Genomic DNA, 26,791 nt, shown 5'->3' with positions numbered 1-26,791 from the left:
GGAGCAAAGCGCCGCATTTGTTTACATTCAGCGAAGCCGACACAGGTTTCTGTATAGCATCTTCAACAATCAATATGAAGCCTTTCCATACCCCACTCCTACCTTTTCTTTTCAATTCCCCTGTCTTTAGTTTGTTTTTCACTCCTTCCTGCTTCATATCGAAAAGGAAATACCAGGAGTCGCGGAGGGCGCCAGCGCGGGAGGGGAAGATTAAAAATAGGGAGGGAGCACGGCATTCACGTGAGCAGGCATGCACAGCGCCTTCCTGTTTTATCCAAATTATTCATTTTATGAAAAGTATTCCTTAGTTTAACATCCATACATCGTTTTAGTATAAATATATGAATATATATTTATTTAAAAAAACAAGAGAGAAGTAGACCCGACCCAACCGTAAATAATTGACATTTTGGGCCCGACAATTTCTGGCTAGATTTGAAAAGGGCTGTTCATGCCCGATACCCGTGAAACCTGACAGAGCTTGAGCAGTTTTGCAATGAAGAATGGAGCAAAACTGCAAATAGCAAATGTCCAAGACTGATTGAGACTTATCCACACAGACTCAAACTCACTGCTGTCGCTGCATCTACAAAATACTGACTTGCAAGGGGTGAAGAATTATACAAATAAATATTTTTATATTTTTATTGATCTTACTCTGTAGAAATCTGGTTTAACTTTGACATTAAAAAGCTTTTGCCAATATATATTTTTTTACTTAATAATGCCAAATTGTTTTGATGATAATTGATTTACGAATGCGATAAAGGGGAAAACATCCAAGGGAGTGAATACTTATGATAGGCACTGAATAATAAAAAAGCTGGGGCACAGCTGACCTGAGAGTTGGTTCCAAGTGCCAGGTGTTACACATGAACTCCCTCCAATCCACTGTGGTATAGTTGATGTTGTCGTCTTTGTCCTTGTCCTTGTCCGTAGAACCGTCATCGTGTGCGGCCGTAGGGCTTTTCTGGCCTGGCCGAGCCGCAAACATCCGTGGGGCGAAAAGGGCTAAGGACGTAAAAAAGACTAAGACATGGACAACTTTTTTTGCACGCTATGCCGGCATAGTGCTCTCCTCTTAAATTCAGTTTCTATTCTTTGCACGTGAATAGAACACATTTTTCTCAATCTACTCTTTGCTTGACAAGGCGTGAAGAAACAGCTTTACCACTCACTTTATTTTCAGCTACAAGATAAACAGAACAATACATGAGTACTCAAAAGAATGCTTGATTTTTTGATACTACGTAAATAAGATGATAGATGTATCATCATGTGGCTTTTAAAACCTAAATTAAAATTGGGAGGATTAGTGCAAAAAAACAAATAAATAAATGAGTAATAAAAATAAAATTGTATCCAGACACGACATTAAGTATTGATACTTTTGCCAATCCTAAAATGCAGACTATGTTCCGTTTTCTAACCTCTTTGCTGTGTGAGAAAATAACAGTTTGGCCAGCCCGTTTCCGCTCAAGCGTATGCACACGCGCACCCAAGAAGATGCTACGTGTTGTTTCCTAATGACTCTTAAATTGGGAGAAAATGGCTTTCTTTGAAATCTTCAATTGGCAGTTAGCACTCTTGATGAGTTTAATTTAGTTGATGCACAAAACAAAAAGACCACAAACCTTTCTCTTTCTCTTTCAGGTAGGCAGACACCATGTCGTGAAGGAACATGATGAGCTCGGCATCCATGGTCACACAGATGTGGTCTGTGAATTCTGTTACCACACTGCACTCGACCTTCGGTTTGTTGTTGGAATCTAGGAATACATGAACAATGAGCTAAGGTGACTTTGAAATCAAGAAGCAACAAAGAGCAAAACCATCACACTGATTCAGGGATTGAAACTGAAGAACATTGTTGAGATTCTGTGTGACCTGTGATTTGATCACATTTTGAAGAAAAAAAAAATCATAGCTATTAATGGGAATAGAGACAATATGCCACAATAATGCAACACAATAGTCAAGTGCTTGTTAAAAATAAAGGGCATGTTTTTGACTTTTTACCCCCAATTAGGGGTGACATTGAAAAACCAACTCAATCTACCTTATAGACATTCTTGCAGTTATTTACAAGTGGGGCAAATTTAAGTAATAAATACCCATCACCAGGTTTCTCTACCAAGGTTTGACCATGACATGATGAAGAGCCGGAAAAACTGAGAGGCAGAACCACATTGCCAGAAACACTATGATGCAGAAACCCAGATTCTCCAAGAGTGTGATTAGAGCTGTGCAATACAGCATGTACAACAATTCTTATCCAAACAAGTGTCAAATACGAAAATGTTGACTTCGATCGTATCCCCTTCATACAGTATCTCAATGCCGAAACTGAAACGACACAACATCAAACAATTAAAAATATATCAAGAGCATTGGAATAATAGCTGACAATTTAAATTTAAAATATACTGTATGTATCTTATTGATTAAAAAAAAAAACGTATTGATTTTTTAATAAATAAAATTTTGTTAAAAAAATTAAGAATTAATTATTTACTTAAAACAATTCAAACTTGTCAGCCATAATTCCACAGCTTTTTATGTATTTTCGAAACAACAGCTACAGTGGGGAGAACAAGTATTTGATACACTGCCATTGGCAGTGTTCTCCCCACTGTACATATATATATATATACATTTTTTTTTTAATAACACAACAGTTAAATGTTGATTTACTGACTGATTGGTATATAGGATGTTAATTTCACAAACCACATTGGGCAACAACATCACACAAATTACTGACCACCCCCAGGGAACCCACCCATGGAGGCATAACTAAAGCAACTTCAAACAGAAAATTCAGAACTGAAGAAGTCTTTTGGATTAAAGTTGAAACAACTTAAAAAAAAACAACAGTGAAATCGCATTGTTTCATCTGGCCTGTCTGGATGTCTGATTATTCATACAGACAAATCTGTTGTATTTTTCGTGCCTCCACAAAGTCAACACCCCCTCCACCAGTCAACGTTTACTTGGCTGGGTGCTACTTTGCTTGGCTTGCTCAGCCTCCTTGCCTGGTTCTCGACCTAATTTTTTTCCTCTTCCATCTCCTGTGCATCGCCTCAGGTCTGCAATATGACAATGACCTCCAGCCTTGATGCACTGTTCTTTGGCGTCATGTGAGTGGATGTTTTATTTAAGAAGAAATAAGGAATATCAAAGGAATACTTGTCACAAGGAAGTCCTTGCAAAAGATTGCTTCCTGACTGAAATATACCTCTCTGTGCGCCTTCGGAGAAAAACAACAAAATTCTGGACCATTTTAAAAAAGTATCATACATAAAACAAGTAATACATTCAAAATATTACAAATTTCTAATAAATTTAATCTAATAAGTACATTAACATTCATTGTTGCCTGTAGGCCAAGAGTTAGCTGTTTGTCATAGCCTTCAGTCTATTGTGGCACACTACCGTAATTTTCCGAATAACACGCACTTTTTTTCCCCAAAATCAACTTGTAAAATCATGGTGCGCATTATAAACGGGTACATGGATGGAGACAGAAATTATATATATTTATAAATTAATTAATCGCAATTAATCGCAATTCAAACTATCTATAAAATATGCCAAATTTTTCTGTAAATTATTGTTGGAATGGAAAGATAAGACACAAGATATATACATTCAACATACGGTACATAAGGACTGTATTTGTTTATTATAACAATAAATCACCAAGATGGCATTAACATTATTAACATTCTGTTAAAGCGATCCATGGATAGAAAGACTTGTAGTTCTTAACAGAAAAATGTTAGTACAAGTTATAGAAATTTTATATTAAAACCCCTCTTAATGTTTTCGTTTTAATAAAATTTGTAAAATTTTCAATCAAAAAATAAACTAGTAGCCCGCAATTGTTGATGTCAATAATTACTTACACAATGCTCATGGGTGCTGAAGCCTATAAAATCAGTCGTACTCAAGCGCCAGCAGAGGGCGGCAAAACTCCATAAAACATAACAAGTGAGCGTTTCACTGTACTGTCATTTAAATCTGTCTGAGCGGGGCATCTGCGTTAATTGCGTCAAATATTTTAACGTGATTAATTAAAAAAATTAATCAACGCCCGTTAACACGACAATTTTGACAGCCCTAATATATATATATATATATATATATATATATATATATATTATATAAAAGACGATTTTTAAAAAAATTGACATGGCCACGTTGTGTCGAAGAAACGCATGCGGCGATCCGCTGACGACCGTTACGGTACGTGACGTCACCATTTTGTTTCGGTAATACTTCACTCTGATCGGCCGAATGATTTTGTCTGTGTTAAATTCAGCTTTTTTCACTCTTCATAAAGTACAGAATTTAGTTTCTTGAACTCATTTGCGTGAACGTTTATTGCAGCTCCGCAACTCGGACCATAACAGACGTAACAACACAGACTTCCTGTGTGTGTCTGTCAACTATATCTGTTCCTTGGGAAACTCAAACCCAAAGAAAACTTAGTTTCTATTGTTACTGTCATGTCGACAGCGATGAGCTCTCACGGAGTTCCGGCTTACGTTCTCACTTTCATTTTACCGTATCAATCCATGGAAGAAACATTTATTCATCATGATGAAACGAGCAAGTTATACGGCAGCCTTTAAAAGAAAAGTCACATCTGTTTTGTTTTCTCCCAGATTCTGGTAAGTTGGAGAAGTTGTCAAATCATATTATTACCATAAATATTGTCTGTTTATGGTAATGTTTTGAACTACCAACATGCTATGCTTGTGCTGTATTTCACCAGTCAGTAAAATGACATTTCTGTATCTGTACACAAGCTCTGTTTTCTTGTATTCTATTTATTGGTGCTAAAATTAGGGTGCGCGTTGTAAACGGGTACAATAATTTCCCCTAGATTTTACAAGTAAATTTGGGGTGTGCATTATACACGGGTGCGCCTTATATTCGGGAAATTACGGTAGTTTATTTTTCCATGCTATCATTCAGGACTGCTAATCTCACCAAAAGCCACTAGAGTCTTTCCACAAAATTTTTGGATTGGTATTGGATGACCTTCAGACCCTTGGACTTTGGACATTGATATTTTGCGGCCTGTATATTGAAAATATAAATATATAATAAATAGGTTCCCCACCTGACAGAGACGGTTCATCAGGATCTTGTACATGGATGGACTTGAAATCCAGTTGCATTCTGGGAAGAGCAAAGATGGTCTCAGTCTCATGGTTGTAGCTGGAGTTACTGCGGAAACTACTCAGCAGACTGGAGCTCTTGGCAGCAGCTCCACTTTCTTGGTTGTTGGCTTCCACGTTCCTTAGCAAATTTAACTCTGAAGTGAGTGATAAGAAGAAATAGAGTCAGAACTCCTTTCAGCTTAAGGTCAAGCTTCTCTTCCTTTAACACTATCTCAGCTATTTTGCATTTAAGATAGTCTGCTTCAAGGAAGACTGAAAGTCGCTATCATCAGCACAAGTTTTTATAATATTAATTGACTGTACTGTGATCGAACGATCGCTGCTAGCCCCTCCCAGTCAAAATGGTCTGGACGTCTGTCACCGTCAATGGCAACCGATGCCATTGACGGTAATAGACGCCTAAAGCCATTTTGGCAGTAGTTGATGTGTTTCAAAAATAACTAACCTTCATTCCTCATGGCAGTCACATAGTTAAACCATTCTTTAACTGTGGCAACTCCATGCGGAGGGTTTTCGTGCCGCCGCCGAGTTATTTTGGTTATGGTGGCCATCGGGCTTTCCAGTGCACCACATGGTTTGGTCACCATTGTGTTATGACCGAGATGGAAGTCCAGTGTCTGCACAATGTATGTGGAATCATCTTTGGAACCTGTTTTGGAAAACCGATTATACAGCCAGGCAGCACACGCAGCATAAGTTGATCGGGGACATTAAAGCTTTTTCTCACCGTCTTCTAGTATTTTCTGTGCCTCTGTCCAGAAAGCAATATTGGGCTCTTCCAGGTGGAATAGAGCCCATGACTTGGAGCGAAAATTGGGCCCGTGAAAGCAGGCCAGGGTCATGTGATTACCATGGAGACTCATTGAGCCGCCCAACTGCACAGCGTCTTCTGGGAGAGGCATCTGGAAGAGTGATATGTGGCAGCCTGCGATTACCTTCAGCACCCCGGGCCAGTGACGGTGATGTGCTGCATCCATGTCTGTGTAACAAAGAATTATGAGACACAAAGTGGGATTATCCAAACTCATTCACCGCCATCCGTTAGGATTTTGACTAATATTTCAAGTCCAAAAGAATACTGTGTGCTATTTAAATCTGGAATAGCCGGTTTTCATCATGGAAATATTGCAATAATTAAGCCATTAATTTTCGCCCTCTGTGTGTGTTTACCACGACCAATTAGTCTGTTGAATTTGTGATTTGTTTAACTGTTCGGTTAAACTTTTTTGTAATACAGTGTATTTCCCAAAACTTGTACCTAATATAATGATTCGTGTGTACTTCCGGAGTGGAGGTGTAAATCACCAATTCCAACACTATACAACAGGGGTCCTCAAAAACAAATCTTGAAGGTCCACAATTTTTTCATTTAAGCATGGGTCCATTTATTAATGTCGGTCAAGTACAAGGCAGGTCGAAGGTGGTAAAGGTGGTTTTCTTTTGGCCAAACAAAAATAAAATGCAGATTCTGATTAAATAAAAATAAACAAAACGTTTTCTTCATTTAAAATAAAAATACAAAAAAAACATGCAAGTAAAATGTTTACACATGTACACTAAATAATTGGCAAGATCTCTTATTATGGGGCAAACAATAACTACAGTGCATCACAAAAGTGAGTAACACCCCTTGCATTTCTGCAGATATTTAAGTATATTTTTTCATGGGACAAAACTGACAATATGAAACTTTGACACAATAAAAACTAGTCTGTGTGCAGCTTATATATCAATTCTCAATATATCAATCAATTCTGATTTTGGACGAAACTTATCTTCAAAAGATCTCTGCTCTTTAACATAATGGTGTTTCACATTTTCACTTTTTACCCGAGCAACTGTCTAGAAGCATATTAAGCACATAATTTTGGTACTTGCAGTTGGTAAAATGGACGCATATTTGCCGGTCCATTCCTCATTGAAATGGAGATTTTCGTTGCCCACTTTTCTTCTCTTGGAAACTTTGACCGTGCCATTTTGATTGATTCGGTCTTTTACTGATGGCATTGTAACAAACAGATTGCAAAGTGCCGGGTCCGACTCTCAGCCAATCAGCACATCCGTGCAGGCTCTCTCAGCCAATCAGCGCATCGTTGTCATAGAGATGACAACAGAAGTGGGAAGATGGAAGCTATTTGACTAAAAATGAAACAATTTAGCAATAGAATAGCAGCACAAAGCGATACACCGGCGATTCATACAAATAAAATATGTTTAAAAAAAGTAAAATTTTGGGGGGGATAAGTGCCATTTGCTTTGGGTCCGCAGAGAGGTTTGCTGTGGTCCGGTCGTGGACTGCGGTCCGCTGATTAAAGACTATACAACCTCAAATCTTTGGACAATGATTTGATATTTGCCGATACTACAAAGTATGCCACGATTTGATTCGATTCAAGGACCTTCAATCTATTTAATATGATAGTGTGTATACAATTAACACAAGCAATCCAATTTCACCCAAAGCAATAAAAAAATGCAAAGCATACCCGTAAATTAGGCTTTACTCGTGTGGATGATAACGTAACTTTGAATCGACCAAATAGGTTCATGACGTTTATGGACGTTTATTGGGAAAATGTGAATTTCGCAAAGAAGTTAGCCTTTTCCCTCTCAGAAAATCCTCAAATTCATTTTGGCTATGCCATGTCACGTATATCTCTTCAGGTAGGAGCTGTGGTGTGAAAAATGGGCATATCTAAAATGGTCATAAAAACTCTTCTGGCGTCCAACACGACTCAACACTTGCTAAGAGTATAACGTAATATAATTCAGAAATCTCATTCAGCAATCGGGAACGAGCAAGAAAAAGGTTGTACTTACACAGCTCTGCTGCTCCTTTGTCTGCATTGATGACTGGGGTTTTCGGAGGCAGGTATGGGCCAGGGCCCCACGTGGAGAGGGCCCGCTTGCTGGTGTCAAATTGCTGAGTGAAAAATTCCTGTAGCTTCATGCCGATCTTGATTAGGTCTGGTGTGGTGGAGCGTGAAATAATCACTTGGAAAATGTCCCACTGCAAGTCTCCATGGACAAAGATCTCACTGGATGGACGATAGGGAGGGTTGTTACATCGCACGCTTGCTGATTAGATGGACTCTTCTGATGAAATGTCATACCTTTTCTCAGAAATACTGGAGTCAACAGTGCACAGGTTGACCTTCCACTCGTCTTGAAGCTGCAGGTCAGCATTACTAAAAACACCCATTAGGATGCTGGAGCCCATGTAATCAACCCGTGCCTCGGTTGAACCCATAGTAATCTGGATCTTATGGCTTGGTTGTTGGTTTGGGTGCTCAGAGATGTGAGCTAGAAAACAATCAGAAACCAAAATCAGCAGCATTTTCCAGTAAAACTGGAAACGGCACATCAACACTGTTGAAAGTGATTATATCAATAAAACTTAAATCTAACATTGATATATAAAATATTAAACAGAAAAACTAAGATATCAAATAAACCAAGTTTAATATAAATTTTAAATATTAAAAAAAAAAAGGCTCTAGCACATCGTGAGCGGCACGGGAGATGGATGACTGAATGAACAAAATTTAAAAATTCAAATAATGCACACAAGCTCAAATCTCAATCCTAACATTATATGATATTTATTTACATGTTTATTTAATTATGAATGCTTTGATTTAAATTTGGCACTCCTGGTCCTCTATTATAACGAAACGCATCTTGGCCCATTCTTCTCTAAAAATCTGCTGTAGTTCAGTCAGATTCCTGGGATGTCTGACATGAATCGCTGTCTTTAGGTCATACCACAGCATCTCAATGGGGTTCAAGTCTGGACTTTGACTCTCTCCATTTGTGGACAACTGCTCTGACTGTTGATTGATGAACGTCCAGATTTCAGAGATGTTTTTGTATCCTTTCCCAGCTTTATACAAATCAACAATCTTTGATCGCAGGTCTTTAAACAGCTCTTTTGACCGAGCCATGATGCATATCAGACAATGCTTCTCATTAAGACAATTCTTACCAGGTGTGTGTTTTATAGTGGGCAGGGCAGCTTTAAACCAACATCAGTGTTTGAGCACACACCTGACTTAAATTGTTTGGTTAAAAATTGGTTTCCATTGCTCGTTAAGTCTCCTTAGGCAGAGGGTTCACTTACTTATTTTCCCCTTCTGTCATTGTTTGCATACTATCCTCATTAAAATATGAATACTTATAAAAGGTATGGTATGGTACTGTTTTTACATCTGTGTGACTTTGACAAAGATAAGATTACATTTGATAGTGATTTAATGCAGAAATGTGAGAAATTCGAAAAGGATACTTTTTCATGCAACTATATATATATATATAACAACTATACATTTAGTCAAATACGCAAATTAAATTATAATGTATCGTGACTTCATACATTTTTTAATGCATATTAAGTACAACTAATTGTAGCTGCAAAGGCAGGTCTTTTGCCCCCTGCTACAGCTTACACAACAGGTTCTTATTTAACAAAGTGTGGGAAGACAGCAGTATGCTTTTGTTTACTTACAGACCATCTCTAGGGTGTTGACGTCTATATTGCCACCCACTACGCCACCCTTGGAGTCCAGCTTGGAGCGTCCCAGGCCAACAGACATGCTGATCTCTCTGTCGCGGTTGCTGCCCACAGACAGGCGGCCTTGGCTCTTTAGACCACTAGTCGTCCAGCTGCAGGGGAAATAACGCTGTTGAATAATGCACTAGCGCTCTCTATGAAACATAAATGACTGTCAGAGTGAGAAATGCACTGGTTCGTGGAAAGTAAAAGGTCAGCGATGACACTAACTGACCCTTAACAGTGCTGAGCGATACGGAAAAAAATATCACGATATGGGCCATTTTATATCACAATATCAATATGCTGCAATAGAATAGAATAGAAGTATTTGGTGAAAAATTATAAAACAATTATGACAGCTTTCCCCCACTCACTTTTTTTAAAATTGATATTAAAGTGACCTGCCACATTACTAAATGCATCAAGTAGTGCTTCAAGATAAAACTATCCAATGTAAACAGAAGCGGCACAGTGACACATATATTTTTGCTCAAATGCAAAGATATCTAATTATCTACTAATACGAGTAAGCAGTGGTTTTGTCTTTCAAGACTGATGTATATTAAGTTAGCATGATAGCATTAATAAAAAAATAATTACTATTGATATTGGAATGACTTGTTTGTTCTGTGTTCTGTGTGGATTAAACTGTATGTGTTGCTATTTTCAATGGTCTTGCATGCATTACTCACGTACGGTTGGCGAGAGGAGCCAATTTGCTAACTATTGAGTGGCGATTGGGACATTGAGGCTGTTTGATGGTACTACTATGGCATATGCAATATGGAATCCCAACATGTAACAAGTCAACACAAATTGGGCACTATTTGCTTGTCAAAACATCCATTGCAAAAACAGGTCTATTTATACCAGTAATGACAACTGACATGTAAAATGTCGACAAGGTTTTATATCATTTAGGCAATATATATCGCCATATCGAACAGTAATACTTCAACATGCCATCTTGCTTGTTACAGAAGCTGTTTGTTTTGTGATTTTATGTAGCTACCTTGTGAAAGCAATACATTTAAACGCCTCATGATTGGCTGAGGAGAGCGGTAAAAGGTTTCTATTAAAATTGGCTGAAGGGAGCTGTAACAGGTTTCTATTAAAAAAAAATAAAACCAAATCAGAACTGCTGAGTGCAGTGCTTTATTTCTGATAATACTCGGAGGCCCTAAATAATTCAGGAGAGTTGACTTTGCTGACCTTCTAGCTCAACAATGAGCAGAATTGTGTGTTTAACTTTAAGGTGACTGCCGAGCTCAACAGGGAGGAGAGCAGAATTTCTGACTTAAAACTCAGGTCTGCCTTCAGTCGGTTTAGCCATTGACTGCATTGTTACACAAGCAGACATATTTTGGAACGAAAGAGGGCCATGCACATTAGGCAGCACTTCTATACAAAAGGTGCCGGACAGTTCATCAGAACTAAAAGGGAGAAATACAACTCAAAATTTACATCTTTAGAAATACTGTATTAAATGGGAGCTTATGAAAAAAAACAATGCTTAAATCTAATTGTATATCAAGCTGAAAAGGGGACCAAAACCACTGTACAGTGCAAATGAGGCCTTTAGATTGTGAGATTACTGTCATCTTGCATGCACTCAACTTCTTATTTAAAATTTTGTGAGCCAGCCAACCAGCTATTACTTTTGACGCTGATATGTAGGATTGAATTTTTGAATTTTTTTTCCAGTTGTGTTCAGTATTAACTCACTGGCTACTATTGACAGGGCTAGACATTAAATAATTTTGAAAGGTGAATGAACATTTGTTCTTTGTTCTTCTTCAATAGCAGGCAATTTTAGTTAGCGTAGCTCTTAGACAAAGATACTTCAAGGTATGTGAAGCTATTTTGTACACTAATTTTTTAAAGATTTATAACACTAAAAAGACAATACTAATACGTTGATATTTTATTTTCCCTCATTAGCACATCTGGTATTAGATTAAGCCAGTGTTACACTAGAATTAAGTGTAATTGCACAGCCACTACAGTAGGTGGCAGTGGCACTCTCATTGTTACTATGGTGTGAGGCTTTTTACACTAAGCAAAGGATATGAAGAGAGTAAACAAAACCATAAAGAGACGACTTTCTGCACAGGAATGAAAAGAAAGATGGCAAGAGACGGAGTTAAGAAAAGAGAAGAAATGTACCCTAATGCTAAAAAGAGGAAGCTACAAAGTGCATGTAGTACTCAGTTTACCGTTAAAATAAATATTTTATTTTTTTTCTGACAAATTGATGCCCTTTAAAATTTTTCTGTTACTGGTTAACATTGTGTTAATTCAATAATTCTTTCTTGTGCGTTATGATAAGGATACAATGTTCTGTGGAGGTATACCAATGACAAACAAAATAGACAAGTGATACTACTGACGTAGGGGGTTGGGGGGTTTCACAATGGCGGTGCACAACATATAATTCAGAAGTATTGGATTAAGCCAATATCGCATATTATTTCTATTGCATTAAATTTTGGATGATTTTATTTTTTTAAAAGGTAACCAGTAACTACATTAGATTGCATTAAAGTAAGCACGAAAACACAGGTTAAGATGAACTTGTATGGCTGAATCTAATTTGATATAGTCAATAGCAAGACTAGACTTTTATAAAGAATAGAAAGTAAAACAGATGAAAAAGATAAGAATCATCTCATTTAGTCATGCAATTCCTTAGTCATATATTCATTAAGAAGTGAATGTAAATAAATAAATAAATAAATAAATAACATCTTACGTGTTGTTTCCCATGACATTGCTCATGTTCATTTGGACCGTGAGTTGTTTCAAGTTGATAGCAAACACGACCAGTGTCTCCCACGGTGCCCCTTGTTGCCCTGCTGGTTTACCATTTTTACTAAAGGAGGGTGTGGATGTTTTTGTCATTGAATCTGTGTCAAAAGATAAATGAGATTAGCAGGGTATCAAACTGCTAATAAAATGGTTCATTTGTTTCATGGTATGGTTCATGTGCTCAAAGCCCGTCTGAGTTTGTACCTCTTCTTGGAGCAGATGAATCAGACACACTTCTGGTTCGTCCGGGTGCAGGTGACCGAAGGTGACCAAGGCCACCAGGGGACATGTTGCTTCCGGTGGTGTGGTCAGAAAAAACATTAGGCGACTGAGGCATGTGTGTCCCGGTGCTGCCGTCCCAGGTCCTCCAGTAGGCTTTACGGCTGGACTCAGGAGAAAGATGCTGAGTCATGTTTTCAGATGAGTCTGGGGTGGCAGGGCCAGAGGCTGAAGCAAGGTAAAGGTCAAGTTGTGTTAAAGGGGAACAGTAGCCATTTTTTGTATTCAATTTTTTTCTTTTCACACGACAACCCGCGTTCATGTTGCAAAAGTCTTCTGAACCAACCCCAAAAATCCTCTTCATAATCAGGAAAAAAGGTAACAATTTTATTTAGTCAGCAACACAAACCAGACAAAGTACCTGGAAGGTTGATGGTCTGGTCTCCAAGGAAGAGGCGTCTAGCAATACTTCGGCGGTACCAGGCTCTTGGGAAGGCCAGAATCTCACTGAGTCGTCTCATATCGTACTTGAAAGAAGCTGAGCCAATGTCACAAACAGCTAAAAACAAAACAAAAACCATAAAATATCTTTTCATATTAAAAAAAAATATCTGTCAAGCGCTATATTTATTGTTCTGAGAGTTAAATATAGCGCAAGGTTAATTTTTATTAGCCGTGAATGGTGTCCAGCCATTGTTATATTAACATTCGGCAAAGGTATTTTTTTTTGTAGTTTTTTTTTTTTTTTTATGTAGGGAACAAGAGGACTTGGCATATTTTTAATTTTGACGTACAACATGTGTGGCTTTTTGCTATGTACGTTTAGTTTTACTTCAACAGGGATGGAAAGAACATCTCGAAAACCATGAAAATTGATATCTTCGGAGGAAGTTGACTATCGGCTAAACTTTAGCCATGCTCAATATCCCCCATGTTTGATAGCTTATAGCCATATACTGTATGTCCATCATGGCTGTTCACCGACCCCCTTTTCTTAATTTATTTTTTAAATCTATGATCTTTAAAATTTAGATTCCCCCTTGAATGTGATTTTCTAAGGTATTGACTAAGTCACTTAATTACGTACTGTGAACATAAAACTAACATGATTCTGTTAAATTCTATCCGGAGTCAATAACATACCTGATATATTGATGAGTGTGGTGTCCATTTTACCACCTTTACCAGGAATGAAGCTTTCAATAAATGTTGGGCCACCTGTGCGCCTCATCCTTGATAAACTGACTTTAACAAATTCCAGGTTAATGCTTAGAGAGTCCTTTCTTCCTGTCACAGATGCTGGCTCCTCATCTACCGTACCTTCAGGAAAAATAAGTGCAGTGATGGTGAACAATCAGGTCACAAGAAAAAACAAAGCAAAATAAAGTGGTATATCTACATAGGAAGTTAATTCGTTCCAGCACCTTGTTTGTAGGTCGAAATGGTCGTATGTTGAGTAGGATTTTCCCACAAGAATACATTATAATCCCATTATTTCGTTCCACAGCCTGAAAACCTAAACTAAATCCATAATAAATGCTGCTGATACTACTGCAACTAACAGTTACACAGAGAAAAACAAATAAATTATGAATAAAAAAATCAGAAATATAATAATAGTAATGATAATAATAATACCTGTAATAATGTAATGAAAGGTGTTTCTAATGTGGCGGATGTGTTTTGCGTGGTGTACCTGAATGCACCGCGTGGCTGATTTGGCAGAGTGAGGGAGGGAGGACTTATTACTTTCACCTTGTCCAGCTGCGGCGGACAATTGGCATGTTTTGTTGCACAAATTCTGGAATAAATGATTAAAAACCTGACAAAGCTTGGGACTTTTTGGCGACGTTACCACAGTAATAATTGTAACCTTTACTTATAAAGACTGGCGAACGTAGGTCGGAGGAGGGCCATCGAGATTCTAGACATTCTACAGCGGAATTGTCGAGTCAGTTCACGGACGAGCCCAACATGCTCATATTTTTGTATCATTTCCATGGTAAGCCTCACATTTTTCCTTTTTTTGCCACTTGCACTCACATTGGAACCCATGTTGATTGCTCTCACAAGAAAATCTTGTGTGCGGAAAACAAAGTAACTGCGGCGCTGTCATAAATCGTCGTTTTTCGAGGATGTCGTTGGATGTAGAAACAAATGGTGAGTCAAATTTTACGTTGGATGCCGAAAAGATGTGTGCCGAAGCGATCGAATGTCGAGGTACCACTGTAATGGTAGGATTTATGTGACACTTCACTTAACTGGTTTACCAAAGATTTCAATAACCGTATTTCTTGATTTTGCTTAAAACTAAAAATCACCCCCTTCTCCCCCACTTTACTGACCTTCCCTAACGCTGTGTTCTCAGTCCCAATCCCCTTCATAATCTAAATTCTCCCCTGAACCCATATTAAAAATAGATAAATAAAAGCAAACCATTAACTTCCACTGATACACACAAATTTAACAAAGCACCCGGTTGTAGAGAAAATCAGATCATGGCCTTCCATTTCTATTCTCAAATTTAACAGTGAAAAAAAAGTTTTTGTGCACCAATCTAATCCACCATCTCTCAGATCAATAGTTCCCACTTTACCTCCTAGGACCTAGGTTAATAGTCGAGTGTCATTCTCGATTGCATTTTCATTCAGGTCACACATGAATTCCATCAATCATCCTGTCTGGTTTCACCTGTCCATTTTCTCATTAAAAACAATACTGCCATCCTTAATTTACAGTTAAATCACATCTTGGCTACTGTAACTCACTCGTTTACTCAAAGAAATAATTCAGATAACCGTAAATGGTCCAAAACTGAGCCACTCTCAAGATTCCCTGACAGCTGTCATATCAAACCTGCCTGATAATTACTAGCCAATGTAATGGCTGAAAATTACATCATGTAATCCTCTTGCTCTTGATATTCAACATAATCAACAACCTTGCCTCTCAGCATCTAATCAATCTCTGCATTAACACACCCTCTTGTCTCTCTGGTCATCCTTGTCATTCCGACTTAACATCACCCTCGGCTGTCTGATGACCTTGAGGTCGAGAGAATTTTCGCCACTCAGGCTCACACCCTTGAAACACTCGCCTTTATTACATTAGAAACGTTGGCTCCATCACCATCATTAAAACAAAACGCAACACTAACCTTTCCATGTTTTTAAAATTTTAAATGTATTAAACTGATTATAATCCACCAAGTGAAAAGTAATTTAGACATTGCTGTGTAACTTTTTTTGTGTGTTCCACACCGCACACACAAAACCAAGGGGTGCACAAGCACCTTGCTCAAGGGCACCTCAACAGCAAACAAGAAGCAGACTATATATAGCTGCCATTAACTCAGTCACTGCCATTGACCATTGACAGTGATAGATATCATGTTTCACGGCCATTGAGTTAAAGGTGTACAGATAGATTAAGCGATTTCCAAAATTTTGCGGGATCGGTAACAAGTCGATAACAAAAAAAGAAAAAATTATAACTGATATTGTGTCTGGAGTCAATTAGCCTCATTAGCTTACTGGCATCACTGGTATTTTTTGAGTGACAACACAGTGGCTAGCATATTAAGACAGCAAAGCGCGTCAGACGTTACAATTGTAAACATTGTGTTGGTCAGAAACTATGAAAATACCCAACCAGCGCACTTACGCTTATATTAATAACCACGAATGTTCACGATGAAAGTTGGATCACATTCAAACACTTTCAGCATTAAAAGGCATTGCGATTAGGGATGTCAAACGCTTAAAAAATTTAATCGAGTTAATCACAGCTTAAAATTAATTAATCGTAATTAATCGCAATTCAAACCATCTCTAAAATATGCCATATTCTTCAGTAAATTATTGTTGGAATGGAAAGATAAGACACAAGATGGACATAAACATTCAACATACTGTACATAAGTACTGTACTTGTTTATTCTAACACTAAATCCACAAGATGGCATTAACATTATTAACATTCTTTCTGTTAAAGGGATCTTCGGATAGGAAGACTTGTCTTAAAAGATAAATTTGAGTACAAGTTATAGTAATTTTATTTTAAAACCCCTCTTAATGTTTTCGTTTTAATAAAATTTGTAAAATTTTCAATCAAAAAATAAAATAATAGCTCGCCATTGTTGACGTCGCCGAGCGGGACGTCACATGGGCTCCCTGCCGTTCTTCCAGTGTCTTTTAGTACGTAAGGTAGTGATTGAAATACACCACAAGGTGTCATTGGAGAGTTTTAAATTAATCAGAGATCTAGCCAAGGCAAAGTCTGAATAGGTTTTATGTGTATTTTGCATAACTATTTTGATTGGGAATGCCAGTTCTCTTTGCATTGAGCGCTTTTCTTTCTGTGAACATTAGTTTTTTGAGAGTTACGAATATTGTTTTAGGTTTGCTTTCACTAAATGATACTGTAGCGACTTAACTGTTCCGCCCAAATGCATGATGGGAAGTTGGGCAACCATGACTGTCAGTGGTGGCTGCAAATAATATACAGTATGTGCTCCGTTGTCTTCAATTAAGCGTGTTAAGAAAAAGATCATCTCCTCTCATTCTTCCCTACGTCTTTCGCCACAATACTTGTTGTTTGTCTTTGTTGTGAAAAGGTTGCCAAAGCTTAAACCAATAGACCCTACTCACATGACGTCACAAGCACGCCTCCGTGCCATATTGTCCGTCAACTCGTCGTGTTGACGCATTACCGAACGTAAATTTCTCCTATTGTGGCGTGTTTTTCTGCTCGTTAACATTAATAATCAAAATGGCGAAGGCGTGTGTGGCGGTTGGTTGCAATAACAGAGAAGATAGACGGAGAGACTTGAAGTTCTACCATATTTCGAGAGACCCGGAGAGGAGAGCGAGATGGACTGCTGCAATTCGACGAGAAAACTGGGCTCCAAACGATTACCACAGATTATGTAGTAGTCATTTTATATCTGGTAAGATGCATTTAATATATATTTAGAGGGTTTTGGGCTGACAACCACAATTAAGATCATTGCGAGGCTAATCGCCGACAACATACAGTTTCAAATTCAAGATGCTTATTTCTTCCACCATCATTACATTTTGAATAATATTTAGCTGGTACCAAGTGAAAGAAGCTGGCCTCGTCTACGGATCATCAGTTAAACAGGTGTGTCCAAACCTTTTGCAAAGGGGGCCAGATTTGGTGTGGTAAAAATGCGGGGGGCTACCTTGGCTGATTTACATAGAACAATATATTTAAACAAATTTTAGCAAGCCCTTCTGTGTGTCACATTTCCTTTATTATTTTTTTAAATTCATAATTTCAACAGTCTCGTCTTTGTGGCGTTCTCTTTCGACACTCGGGCTCTTGCGAAATACTGCTGCTGTGAAATTAAACTAGCTTCAAGTTGCTATAATTTCTCGCTGCGTATCTTCCCTGTAATGTTGTCGTACATGTCAGCGTGTCTTGTTCGGTAATATCATTATCGCGTCACATCGAACTCTTTGAAAACAGCGACTGTCTCTTTGCAAATGAGGCAGACACAGTTGTTGCTTGTTTTATTGAAGAAATAGTCCAATATCCACCTATCCTTGAAGCGTCGGCCATCGCAGTCAACTTTTTTTTTTATTGATTGTCGCCATTTTAGAAAATTGGAAGTAAAGGGTCACACGGGGTAATGTTGCTTAGAGTGCTGCTCTTAAAAGTTTTTCAAACTTTCGTGAGAATAGGCTGATTTTGTGTGGACAAGATAGTTGTAGATATCAGGGTAGCAGATGTCAGGCAGAGAGGGCGAAGACAGCGGGGTCGAAAAATATCGATTCAGGCATCAAATATGGATCTGGCGAATGGATAGACTGAAGCTTTTCCACATAACGCCTTTTATGCAACGCATCCAATGAGTTTACAGCGTCTGAAAGCACCGGGGCTTCCATGAATTGCACTATAAATTGCACGACAAATTGAAACCATTGAGAATACGGATAAACAAAGACGGACAATATGGCGGCCGGATACAGCGACACGTCATTCTGTGACGTTGGTGAGTAGGGTCTATAGAAGGTGCGCTCCAATGAAGGCCTGTGTCCACTCGCATTTCTCTGCCTTTTCGCTCTCAATGTGCTAAAACGGCGTCATTGTAAACTGTTTGAGGCAACGCATGAACGGGTCATTCCGTGTATGCGTTGATTGCGTCAAATATTTTAACGTGATTAAATTAAAAAATTAATTACCGCCCGTTAACGCTATAAATTTGACAGCACTATTTGAGATGCCAAAATAGAAAAACTTAGCAGAAATAATTTAGTACAAGGTTCACTAAATCCAGACCTCGGTGCCATTTTTCCTGTCATGTTTTCCATGTCTCCCTCCTCCAACACACCTGAATCAAAATGATCAGGATCATTATCAGGCTTCTGGAGAGGTTTCTGATGACATAATCATTTGATTCAGGTGTGCTAGGGGAGAGAGATGTGGAAAACACGACAGGAAAAGTGGCACCGAGGTCCGGATTTAGTGAACCCTGATTTAGTAGTTCTCTTCTCCGGAAAAGTAATTCATCCATTTCCTCAAAGCTTGTGATTTTATTTTTGTAAAGCAAAATACTGCAACGTTTTAATCTTGCGCAAATTAAGTTATACTGTATTTAAAAGGTTTGTAAAGTTTTGAAGAAAAGTATGCATGCACAGCTAAGAAAGAAGAGGAAAGTCTTGGTTCACAGGTAATGTTTGATGTTTTACAATAAAACAAGAATGACTGGAGTATTAAAAGTGTATGCTGTTGTTTGCACACACACACAGACAAAATCAAGATCGGCACAAAGATCGAGAGGTTTGAGTTTCCAAAAATTGTTGCTCGATGAACTTCTAGTGGTCATGTTTTTTTTCTATAGAAGTTGGCTATGTATAACATGAAACTGTGGTTCTAAACTCCAAGTGCTCACAGAGAAGCCAACAACACCCCAAACAGACTTGTCATTGGTATATTGTATATTTGTGATATTCTGGCTCGAGTTATATACTACTCTTTTGTATTATTTTTTTTATTTTTTAGTTTGCAGTAAAAAATATACATCCTTACCTAATGGGCTTGGACCTGGGGGCAGGCCTGTGACAGCAGATTTTTGTTTTCCAGCACCATACGGATGGAAGACATAGAGAGAGAAGTCAGACATGCAGGCAGTGAAGCTGAGACCCGAAGAATTACTCGGTCCTCCAGTAAGGTCTGACTGGCTACTGCTGTGGCGGCTTCTGCCCAGAGGACTTCCCAGTAATGGAGAGGCTATAGGTAAGAAGAGAGCAGAAACGATGTAGCTATGTTACCGTTTATGGTTGAAATCATTCAGATCTTAAATTTGATGTCAAAACAGAAAGAAAAAAATAAATAAATCAAGCAACAGGTCATTAATAAAATAAATTTTAAAAAAACATTCAAAAGTTGAGGCACTCTTGAGTAACGATATAACTGTACTTAGACAATGATTAGATTTTCAGACCTTTGCTTGGAGGTAGTTTGGGGACGTGTTGCCCAGGTGGAGTGGAGGAGGGTGGGTGTGAGCCATCAATTGGATGAGCTCCACTTGTCTCCAATTCACCACGGTTAGAGGAGAAGACCAGGTCCAGTGACGGCAGTTTTAGCATACATTCAACTCTGGACATTGGCAGGCAGCTGAAGCGGATCTGAGAAGGCTTAGAACACAAATATTTTATATTAAATACCAGAACACATTTATATCGGTTAAGATTTTAAATAGTTTTGCACCGATACTGATACAGCGCTAAAATGACGTCATCGTTATCAAGGATTACTAAGAAATAATGCACCGATGCTGTGCAATATGTACTCTTCAAGATTTAGTTTCCAACTGCTGGTCGAATTAACCAAGTGCAAGTTATGCACGCATCAGTGAAAAAAGGAGCTTTTCGCACTTCCCATGATGATGATAGACGTCCACCTGTGATGTGTTCAATCATCCTCTGCTGTGAATTTAAATTTGTTTATCATTATTTAGTTTATAGATGTTCAATCCATTTGAAGCTAGAGGATGGCAGCCAATGAGTTGAGCAGTGTCTGACCATGCCATGATAGGTATTGCTTTACATTCAATTGAGTATGCACTATGCAGTAATTACGGATTAAAAGAAAAAAATAAGTACATTTTACAACACTAATTATTTCTGAGTTGCCCTGTACCTGAACTCTGACATAGACAACCACATCCACAGGGAAAGAAGAATATGCAGATGTTGAAGAAGAAACCAGAGAGGTGGCCGATTCCTCGAGTGGTTCCACTGTCTCAAACTGTCCTATGTCCTCTTCCTGGGCAGCCACTGCATTAAGTTGAAAGTACAGATGAAAAAATGTAATCTGTCCATTATGAGCAGTAAAGACAGAAACAACTGAATGAATATGGAATCACACTCAAGAAAAATAACCTGAATAGCTCCGTTCTACTGGAGTGATAGGAATGGTTTCCAGTGCTTTTTCCAAGAAATCAAGAAGACAGGGGCTGATGACCATTTCCTCTGGCAGAGTCTGGAGGGCCACCCAGGCATAAAGCTTGGCCGTTTTCACCCCTCCACTGCCTTTAGCTTTGGCTGCAGACACACATTAAAAGTCTCAATTGTATGCTTGTTAAATGTGGAGAGGTCAAAAGGACAGCGATTGCAATTTTATTTTTATATCCATGAGCCCGTTCGATCAAAGAATGGATTTACGCCGGTATATACCTAATTAATTGCATGCAGCATGTAGTGGAATCACATGCATATCTAAATTATCAAATACCTACAGAATGGCATGAGGAGGCTAGGGATGGCATGAAGGCATGCAATTAAGAATGAGGGAACACTCAATACCTGATGGAAGAGGTGGGAGCGGGGGAGGTAGGAGGGAGTTAGTCTGGCTTTGGACAGCATTGGGAGGACCGTTATCTTTCATACCATACAGCTTTGACTCTTTGGAGAGCGTGCGCGGGAGGGAAGATCCACGTGAGGCATTAGGCGATTCAGTCTTCAGGGTTTTGGAGTTATAGTGCAACTAGAATGGGAAAAAGGGACCATGAATAATTCATGATATAAAATCTATTACAAACAGAATTTATTTTGAAATACTACAGGAGAATCTGACCTTCACGTCCACTCCTGGAATGTAGAAAACTGTGGTCTCAAGGTCATTTGATTTGGTTTGCAGAGAAGAGGGACATTTTTTTCCGGCAAGAAGATGGGTAGTGGATGTGTACGTGGGCTGCAATTTTTTCTTTTTTGGGGGCGACTCCTGGTCTAGACTTCTTAGGCTTCGATCACAGCCCCTATAAAATCCACATGGTCATATGAAACTTCTACTTTTGTATAGCACAGTGTTCAAAAGAAAAATAAATTACTGAATTACTGAAAAGGGTTCTTGCATCCAAAAGAAAATACTGTTGTCACAATACTCAAATTTTCAACCTATATCAATACAAAAAATATTAATAATTGATAATCAATACCATTTCCGACACTGTATGAACCCTTTCAGGGATACTTTCACTACAGTGAACAACAAGTAATAAGTTATCATTAGCTTAACTAACGCACTGCCATGCCAGGTCAGAGATGTTGTGGAACTTGTGGTAGTTAGTAAATGAGGGACATTGACACCTATTAATCACAAAAATTGTTTTTTTTGTTTGTTTTTTTTGGGGGAGGGGTTGAAAAAGAAATTGCAAAAATATCCCCCATTACTATTACTATTAAGTCTTTGATTTCATTGGCAACTTTTCCCCATGACAACAAATCCAATAAATGAATAAAACAAATGTCATCAATAGATACTTATATGATACTTTTACAATCAAATTTCATTTCTGGACACGACATTTTAGGATTGATACTTCAATATTTGTCAGTGCTTTTACATCCCAAAGAGACAAGGGGGAAAAAAATAATGCAAGAGGATTTTACTGCACCTCCTGAATGAAATTTCTTCATGCTCCTGTTGCTGAGTACTCTGGTGAAGAACACACTTCCCACTGTCTATTTCCACACGGACATCCAGCTCAAAGTCGATGTTTCTTTCTGTTGTCGTGCCGCCGAAACTCCGATTGGCAGGTGAGCTTGGCCAACGCTCACTGAACAACTGACTCACAGCAGAAAAGCCTGACGACTTCCTGTGAGAAGCTTGACTAAAAGAGCAAAGAAATGGTTCAACAAAAGTTAAACCATGACACTTAAGCTGACATTATAAAATATGTCAAAGACATAATGGAGTTCATGCAATTTGAATGCAAAATCATTAATACGGGATCAAATACCGTATTTAAGGACTATAAGTCACACTTTTTCATACTTTGGCTGAGCCTGACACTTTTACCCAGGTGAGACTTATGTAATGTTAAAATAAAGAATTTTACATCTTCTAAAATATTATACCGGTCAACCATGGAGTAAACACTACCCACAACCAGCCGCGTGAAGGCACTCTTACCTTGTGATTAAGAAGCTAAGAAAAGTTAGTGCTCTTACAGTATTTACTATTATTTATATCTAACTAAACCAGTATAATAATAAGGGGTTAGTATTGCCTCATATCTGGCGATACGATTCATATTAACATTCACAGGCCACAATTGGATTCAATCCAGACTAATCCCAAAACTACACGTGAAGACGATTATTACAATATTTATACATCATTTTAGAAAAAAAAAACAAATCAACATGGACATAAAACTTTCATGTATATATATGTGAAACGTTCATATAAATTGATGTGAATGTACTTTTATGATAAGATTTATGATATAGATTTTATGCTATGCTACATTACGTGCAGTGTCACAGCACCACGCTGTGACACTCCACGCTCCCTCCCCTCCCAGGAGGGAGGTATTTCCTCTTTTATTTGTCCAATCAATGAGTGCACCTTTCGTCCACGTGATGCTACTCGAAGAACTTTTTCAACATTTGCAATTGTTGCTGCGAGGTAGCTCTCCAACTGGACCCTGGTCCTCTTGGTTTAGTGTGAAAGCGCCCAATAAAGCGAATGGAAAACCACTACAGCCAAGCTAAGCTAAGAGGACCGTCGGTGAGCTGAATATTAGCCACAACCGTGAGGTAAAAGGCTGTGTGCATGCTACAAAAGTTGAAGAAAACTGCTCAAGTGGCCATTGTTCAGCTGAAGTGCTACAACGTATAAGCTTAATTAGTTAAAGGGTGCTTATGTTGGCACTATCAGTATTAGTTTTTAGCGTGAGTGTGTGCAATGTGGCGGCAATGGTTTTGGCGACCATTCAATTCCTTTGAACTGCTCTTTTGTTGCTGAAGTAGTACTAGTGACTACGTTTGAGCTTTTTGGCGACAAATGGTGACAACATATGGTACATTTTCCTTCAAAAATTCGACTCCAGAATGACTTATAGTCCAGAAAATACAGAAAGACAGTAAAAGGAGAGAAAAACTTACAGAGGCCTTCGATAGCTTAGGGGTTTCTCGCGTTCAAACTCGTCTTCCTTTTCTGAGTCCTCAGAGGAAGATGAAGACAGGTCATCTCGCTGCATTTCATCAGGCTGGAAGGGAATTGTGGGTGAGAGAACAGCAGGAGTGCACGGAGCACTGAATACTGAGCAATGGTCTCCAATTATGGATGAGGAATGAAGATGTTGCTGATCATGAAGATGGGATGGGTCATCAATGGTGACTGACAACAGGTCCATCTCAGACTCCTCAGGAAACTTCACAGAAGATCAGAAAGTCAGACTAAGTTGGAGACAGACTACGTTGACACAAAGCACTTCCTATTTTAACACAGTTTAACTGCTGTGATGTCCTAACTACGAAGCCATCAAGGATTCATGGTTGGGTATCAACAAATTATAAATCATCCAATTTAAAGGAAAGACAACACCTAGTGTAAATGACCTTCATATGAAAGGCAGCTGCTCAAAATTTTTTAGTATGGAAATCGCACATTACTTAGACTTATGGTAATGGAGAATGTAATGTTACATACAAAAAATGATGGTCTCAGCTATTTTGTGATAAACCGTGATGAAGTTCTATGCACGTACGTAGAGCATTTAAGTGTTGGTACTCTTGAAATATCTAATGAGTATCTTAAAAAAATACCCCCCCCCAACTACTGTATAAAGTGTACTGTACCTGTTCAAAGACAAAGCTTGTGCCACCTATTTGGTCTACTAAAGCGTGAAGTCTACAGTGGCTCTTCACATAATGAGTAGGTACTACGTGACAGGTACGTAGGTGAGACAATCTGAGATGCTCATATTTGATTGGCTCAAATAGTTCTAGCATTTATTCATACGATTGCTTCCAACACCTCCCAGAAGAAATGGATTGGACATCTATTGCGGTCAAAGGGTGTTTGACTTCTTTTACTGACTACCTCAATACATAGTCTGTGACGAGGACTGGCAGTGGAATTTAAAAACTGTTTGCCTACAGCTATTTGGTCTGCTTCCGGGAAATATTGGCTTTTATTTATATTTTTCTATAATATTACACATCAGAAAAATGAAATTTAAATAAATAACAAAATAATTATATATATATATATATATATATATATATATATATATATTATTTTATTTATTTATTTATTTTGGGATACATTATATTAAACAAGATTATATTTGCATATGACGAAGGTGTTGTCTTTCCATATGGTCATTTATTCCGAATTTAAGTTGACCAATTAACAAAAAGTAGCATTTTTTTGCTCCACTTTTCTGAAGGGAACAATAACACAAGGATTGTTTTGATAAGTGATAGCCAAATTACAAGAAATCCACACCACAAAGGAGATAGTGTTCTAGTAATTGGACAAACTATCCATCCATCCATTCAAATAAAATTGAAATAATATACAATGCCATTTATTGTCATTGTACATCCTAAGATTGAGGGGTGAGGATATTTCACTGGAATTTGTAATTCGCAGATGTCATCCAAAGACAGAACACTAGCATCCTATAATGGTTCTCAGAGGTCATGCACTTTCTGTAGAATGGAATTTCAGTGACAGTGTGAGGAAGGAGATGAAAACAACAGGATACCTCAGAAGGGGACAGAAAAAAGAATGGAAACAAAAGTAAAAATGGCAAATGTGATTTCAATGAATGCATGATGTAGTATGAAAATACCACAAGCACTGACCTTGGCAATTTTCTCACCTTACTGAACATGGCTAAATGTATATGCTAAGACTATCAAGCTTGAATTGTATTAAGCTTTAAATACCAAGAAAATGTAAACACAACAAAGAAGAAGGGTAAATACCTTAATACCTTTTAGTCAGATATTTCAGCTTTTGTCCCTTGTGAAATGTAACTACCAAGATTAGTAGACCGATCATGACGACAACAATGATCATGTTCATAAACAAATGTTAATATATTGTATAATTATAATTATTTTTCTTTCAAAATTGCCCCCTCTCTCGCCAGCTGTTTCAAATGGTGCCTGTCTGTCATGGACGTTCATGCGCCTATTAATCAGTGTTGAAAACAGAGGCACTAATAACTCATAGTATCATAGTAATAACTCATAGTATCATAGCCAGTTGTCAGTGTACCGGTGGGGCATCCGATATGCTTTTTGAACCAACTTCAGTTGCAAATCTGTGCCACCCCCACCACCGGTTGGAGTTGAGGGCTCTAGCCGCTGAGCTAAATTCCCTGTATGCTCGTCCCAGCACTTACTAATAATGAGTTTGATGTAACGGTATCAATGTCATGTTAAAAAAAAAATTTGATCAGGCTAATACTATCTAACACGATGTTGCAGTAATAAACACTTTCTTTTAACTTTTATTAAGGTTTGATGTTGTATAGTTAATGCTTTGTTCTTGACCCTTGTGCTAGTGCAGGGGTGGGCAAACTATTCCACATAGGGGCCGCAGTGAGTGCGGGTTTTTGTAGCAACCCATCAAGAGGACACTTTTTCACCAATCAAGTGCAATCAGTTGATTGCAGTCAGGTGGTCTTCTTCCCCCAGCCCCTCATTGGTTAAACTGCCTGTGCTGGATCAGTTGTAACAAAGACCAG

At 38.2% G+C, this 26,791-nt stretch overlaps 1 protein-coding gene across 1 annotated transcript in view; it reads right to left on the bottom strand.

Annotated features, from left to right (window-relative positions):
- The window catches only part of kiaa1109 (KIAA1109 ortholog), a 101,354-nt gene that overhangs the window by 5,795 nt on the left and 68,768 nt on the right, over positions 1–26,791 (bottom strand). The window contains exons 69-88 of the mRNA XM_057859070.1: positions 24,192–24,460; positions 22,697–22,912; positions 21,877–22,057; positions 21,606–21,786; positions 21,183–21,344; positions 20,941–21,077; positions 20,243–20,435; positions 19,828–20,028; positions 13,915–14,091; positions 13,193–13,330; positions 12,757–12,999; positions 12,497–12,650; positions 9,697–9,854; positions 8,306–8,495; positions 8,013–8,230; positions 5,920–6,171; positions 5,638–5,841; positions 5,132–5,326; positions 1,635–1,769; positions 840–1,011 (exon numbers count right to left, since the gene is read on the bottom strand). Of these exons, the coding sequence (XP_057715053.1) occupies positions 840–1,011; positions 1,635–1,769; positions 5,132–5,326; positions 5,638–5,841; positions 5,920–6,171; positions 8,013–8,230; positions 8,306–8,495; positions 9,697–9,854; positions 12,497–12,650; positions 12,757–12,999; positions 13,193–13,330; positions 13,915–14,091; positions 19,828–20,028; positions 20,243–20,435; positions 20,941–21,077; positions 21,183–21,344; positions 21,606–21,786; positions 21,877–22,057; positions 22,697–22,912; positions 24,192–24,460 (3,776 nt within the window). The remainder of the gene's footprint in view (positions 1–839; positions 1,012–1,634; positions 1,770–5,131; positions 5,327–5,637; positions 5,842–5,919; positions 6,172–8,012; positions 8,231–8,305; positions 8,496–9,696; positions 9,855–12,496; positions 12,651–12,756; positions 13,000–13,192; positions 13,331–13,914; positions 14,092–19,827; positions 20,029–20,242; positions 20,436–20,940; positions 21,078–21,182; positions 21,345–21,605; positions 21,787–21,876; positions 22,058–22,696; positions 22,913–24,191; positions 24,461–26,791) is intronic.

The sequence above is a fragment of the Corythoichthys intestinalis genome, chromosome 15 (assembly GCF_030265065.1).
Source record: "Corythoichthys intestinalis isolate RoL2023-P3 chromosome 15, ASM3026506v1, whole genome shotgun sequence".
Lineage (NCBI taxonomy): Eukaryota > Metazoa > Chordata > Actinopteri > Syngnathiformes > Syngnathidae > Corythoichthys > Corythoichthys intestinalis.
This window is presented reverse-complemented; position numbering and strand designations above follow the sequence as displayed.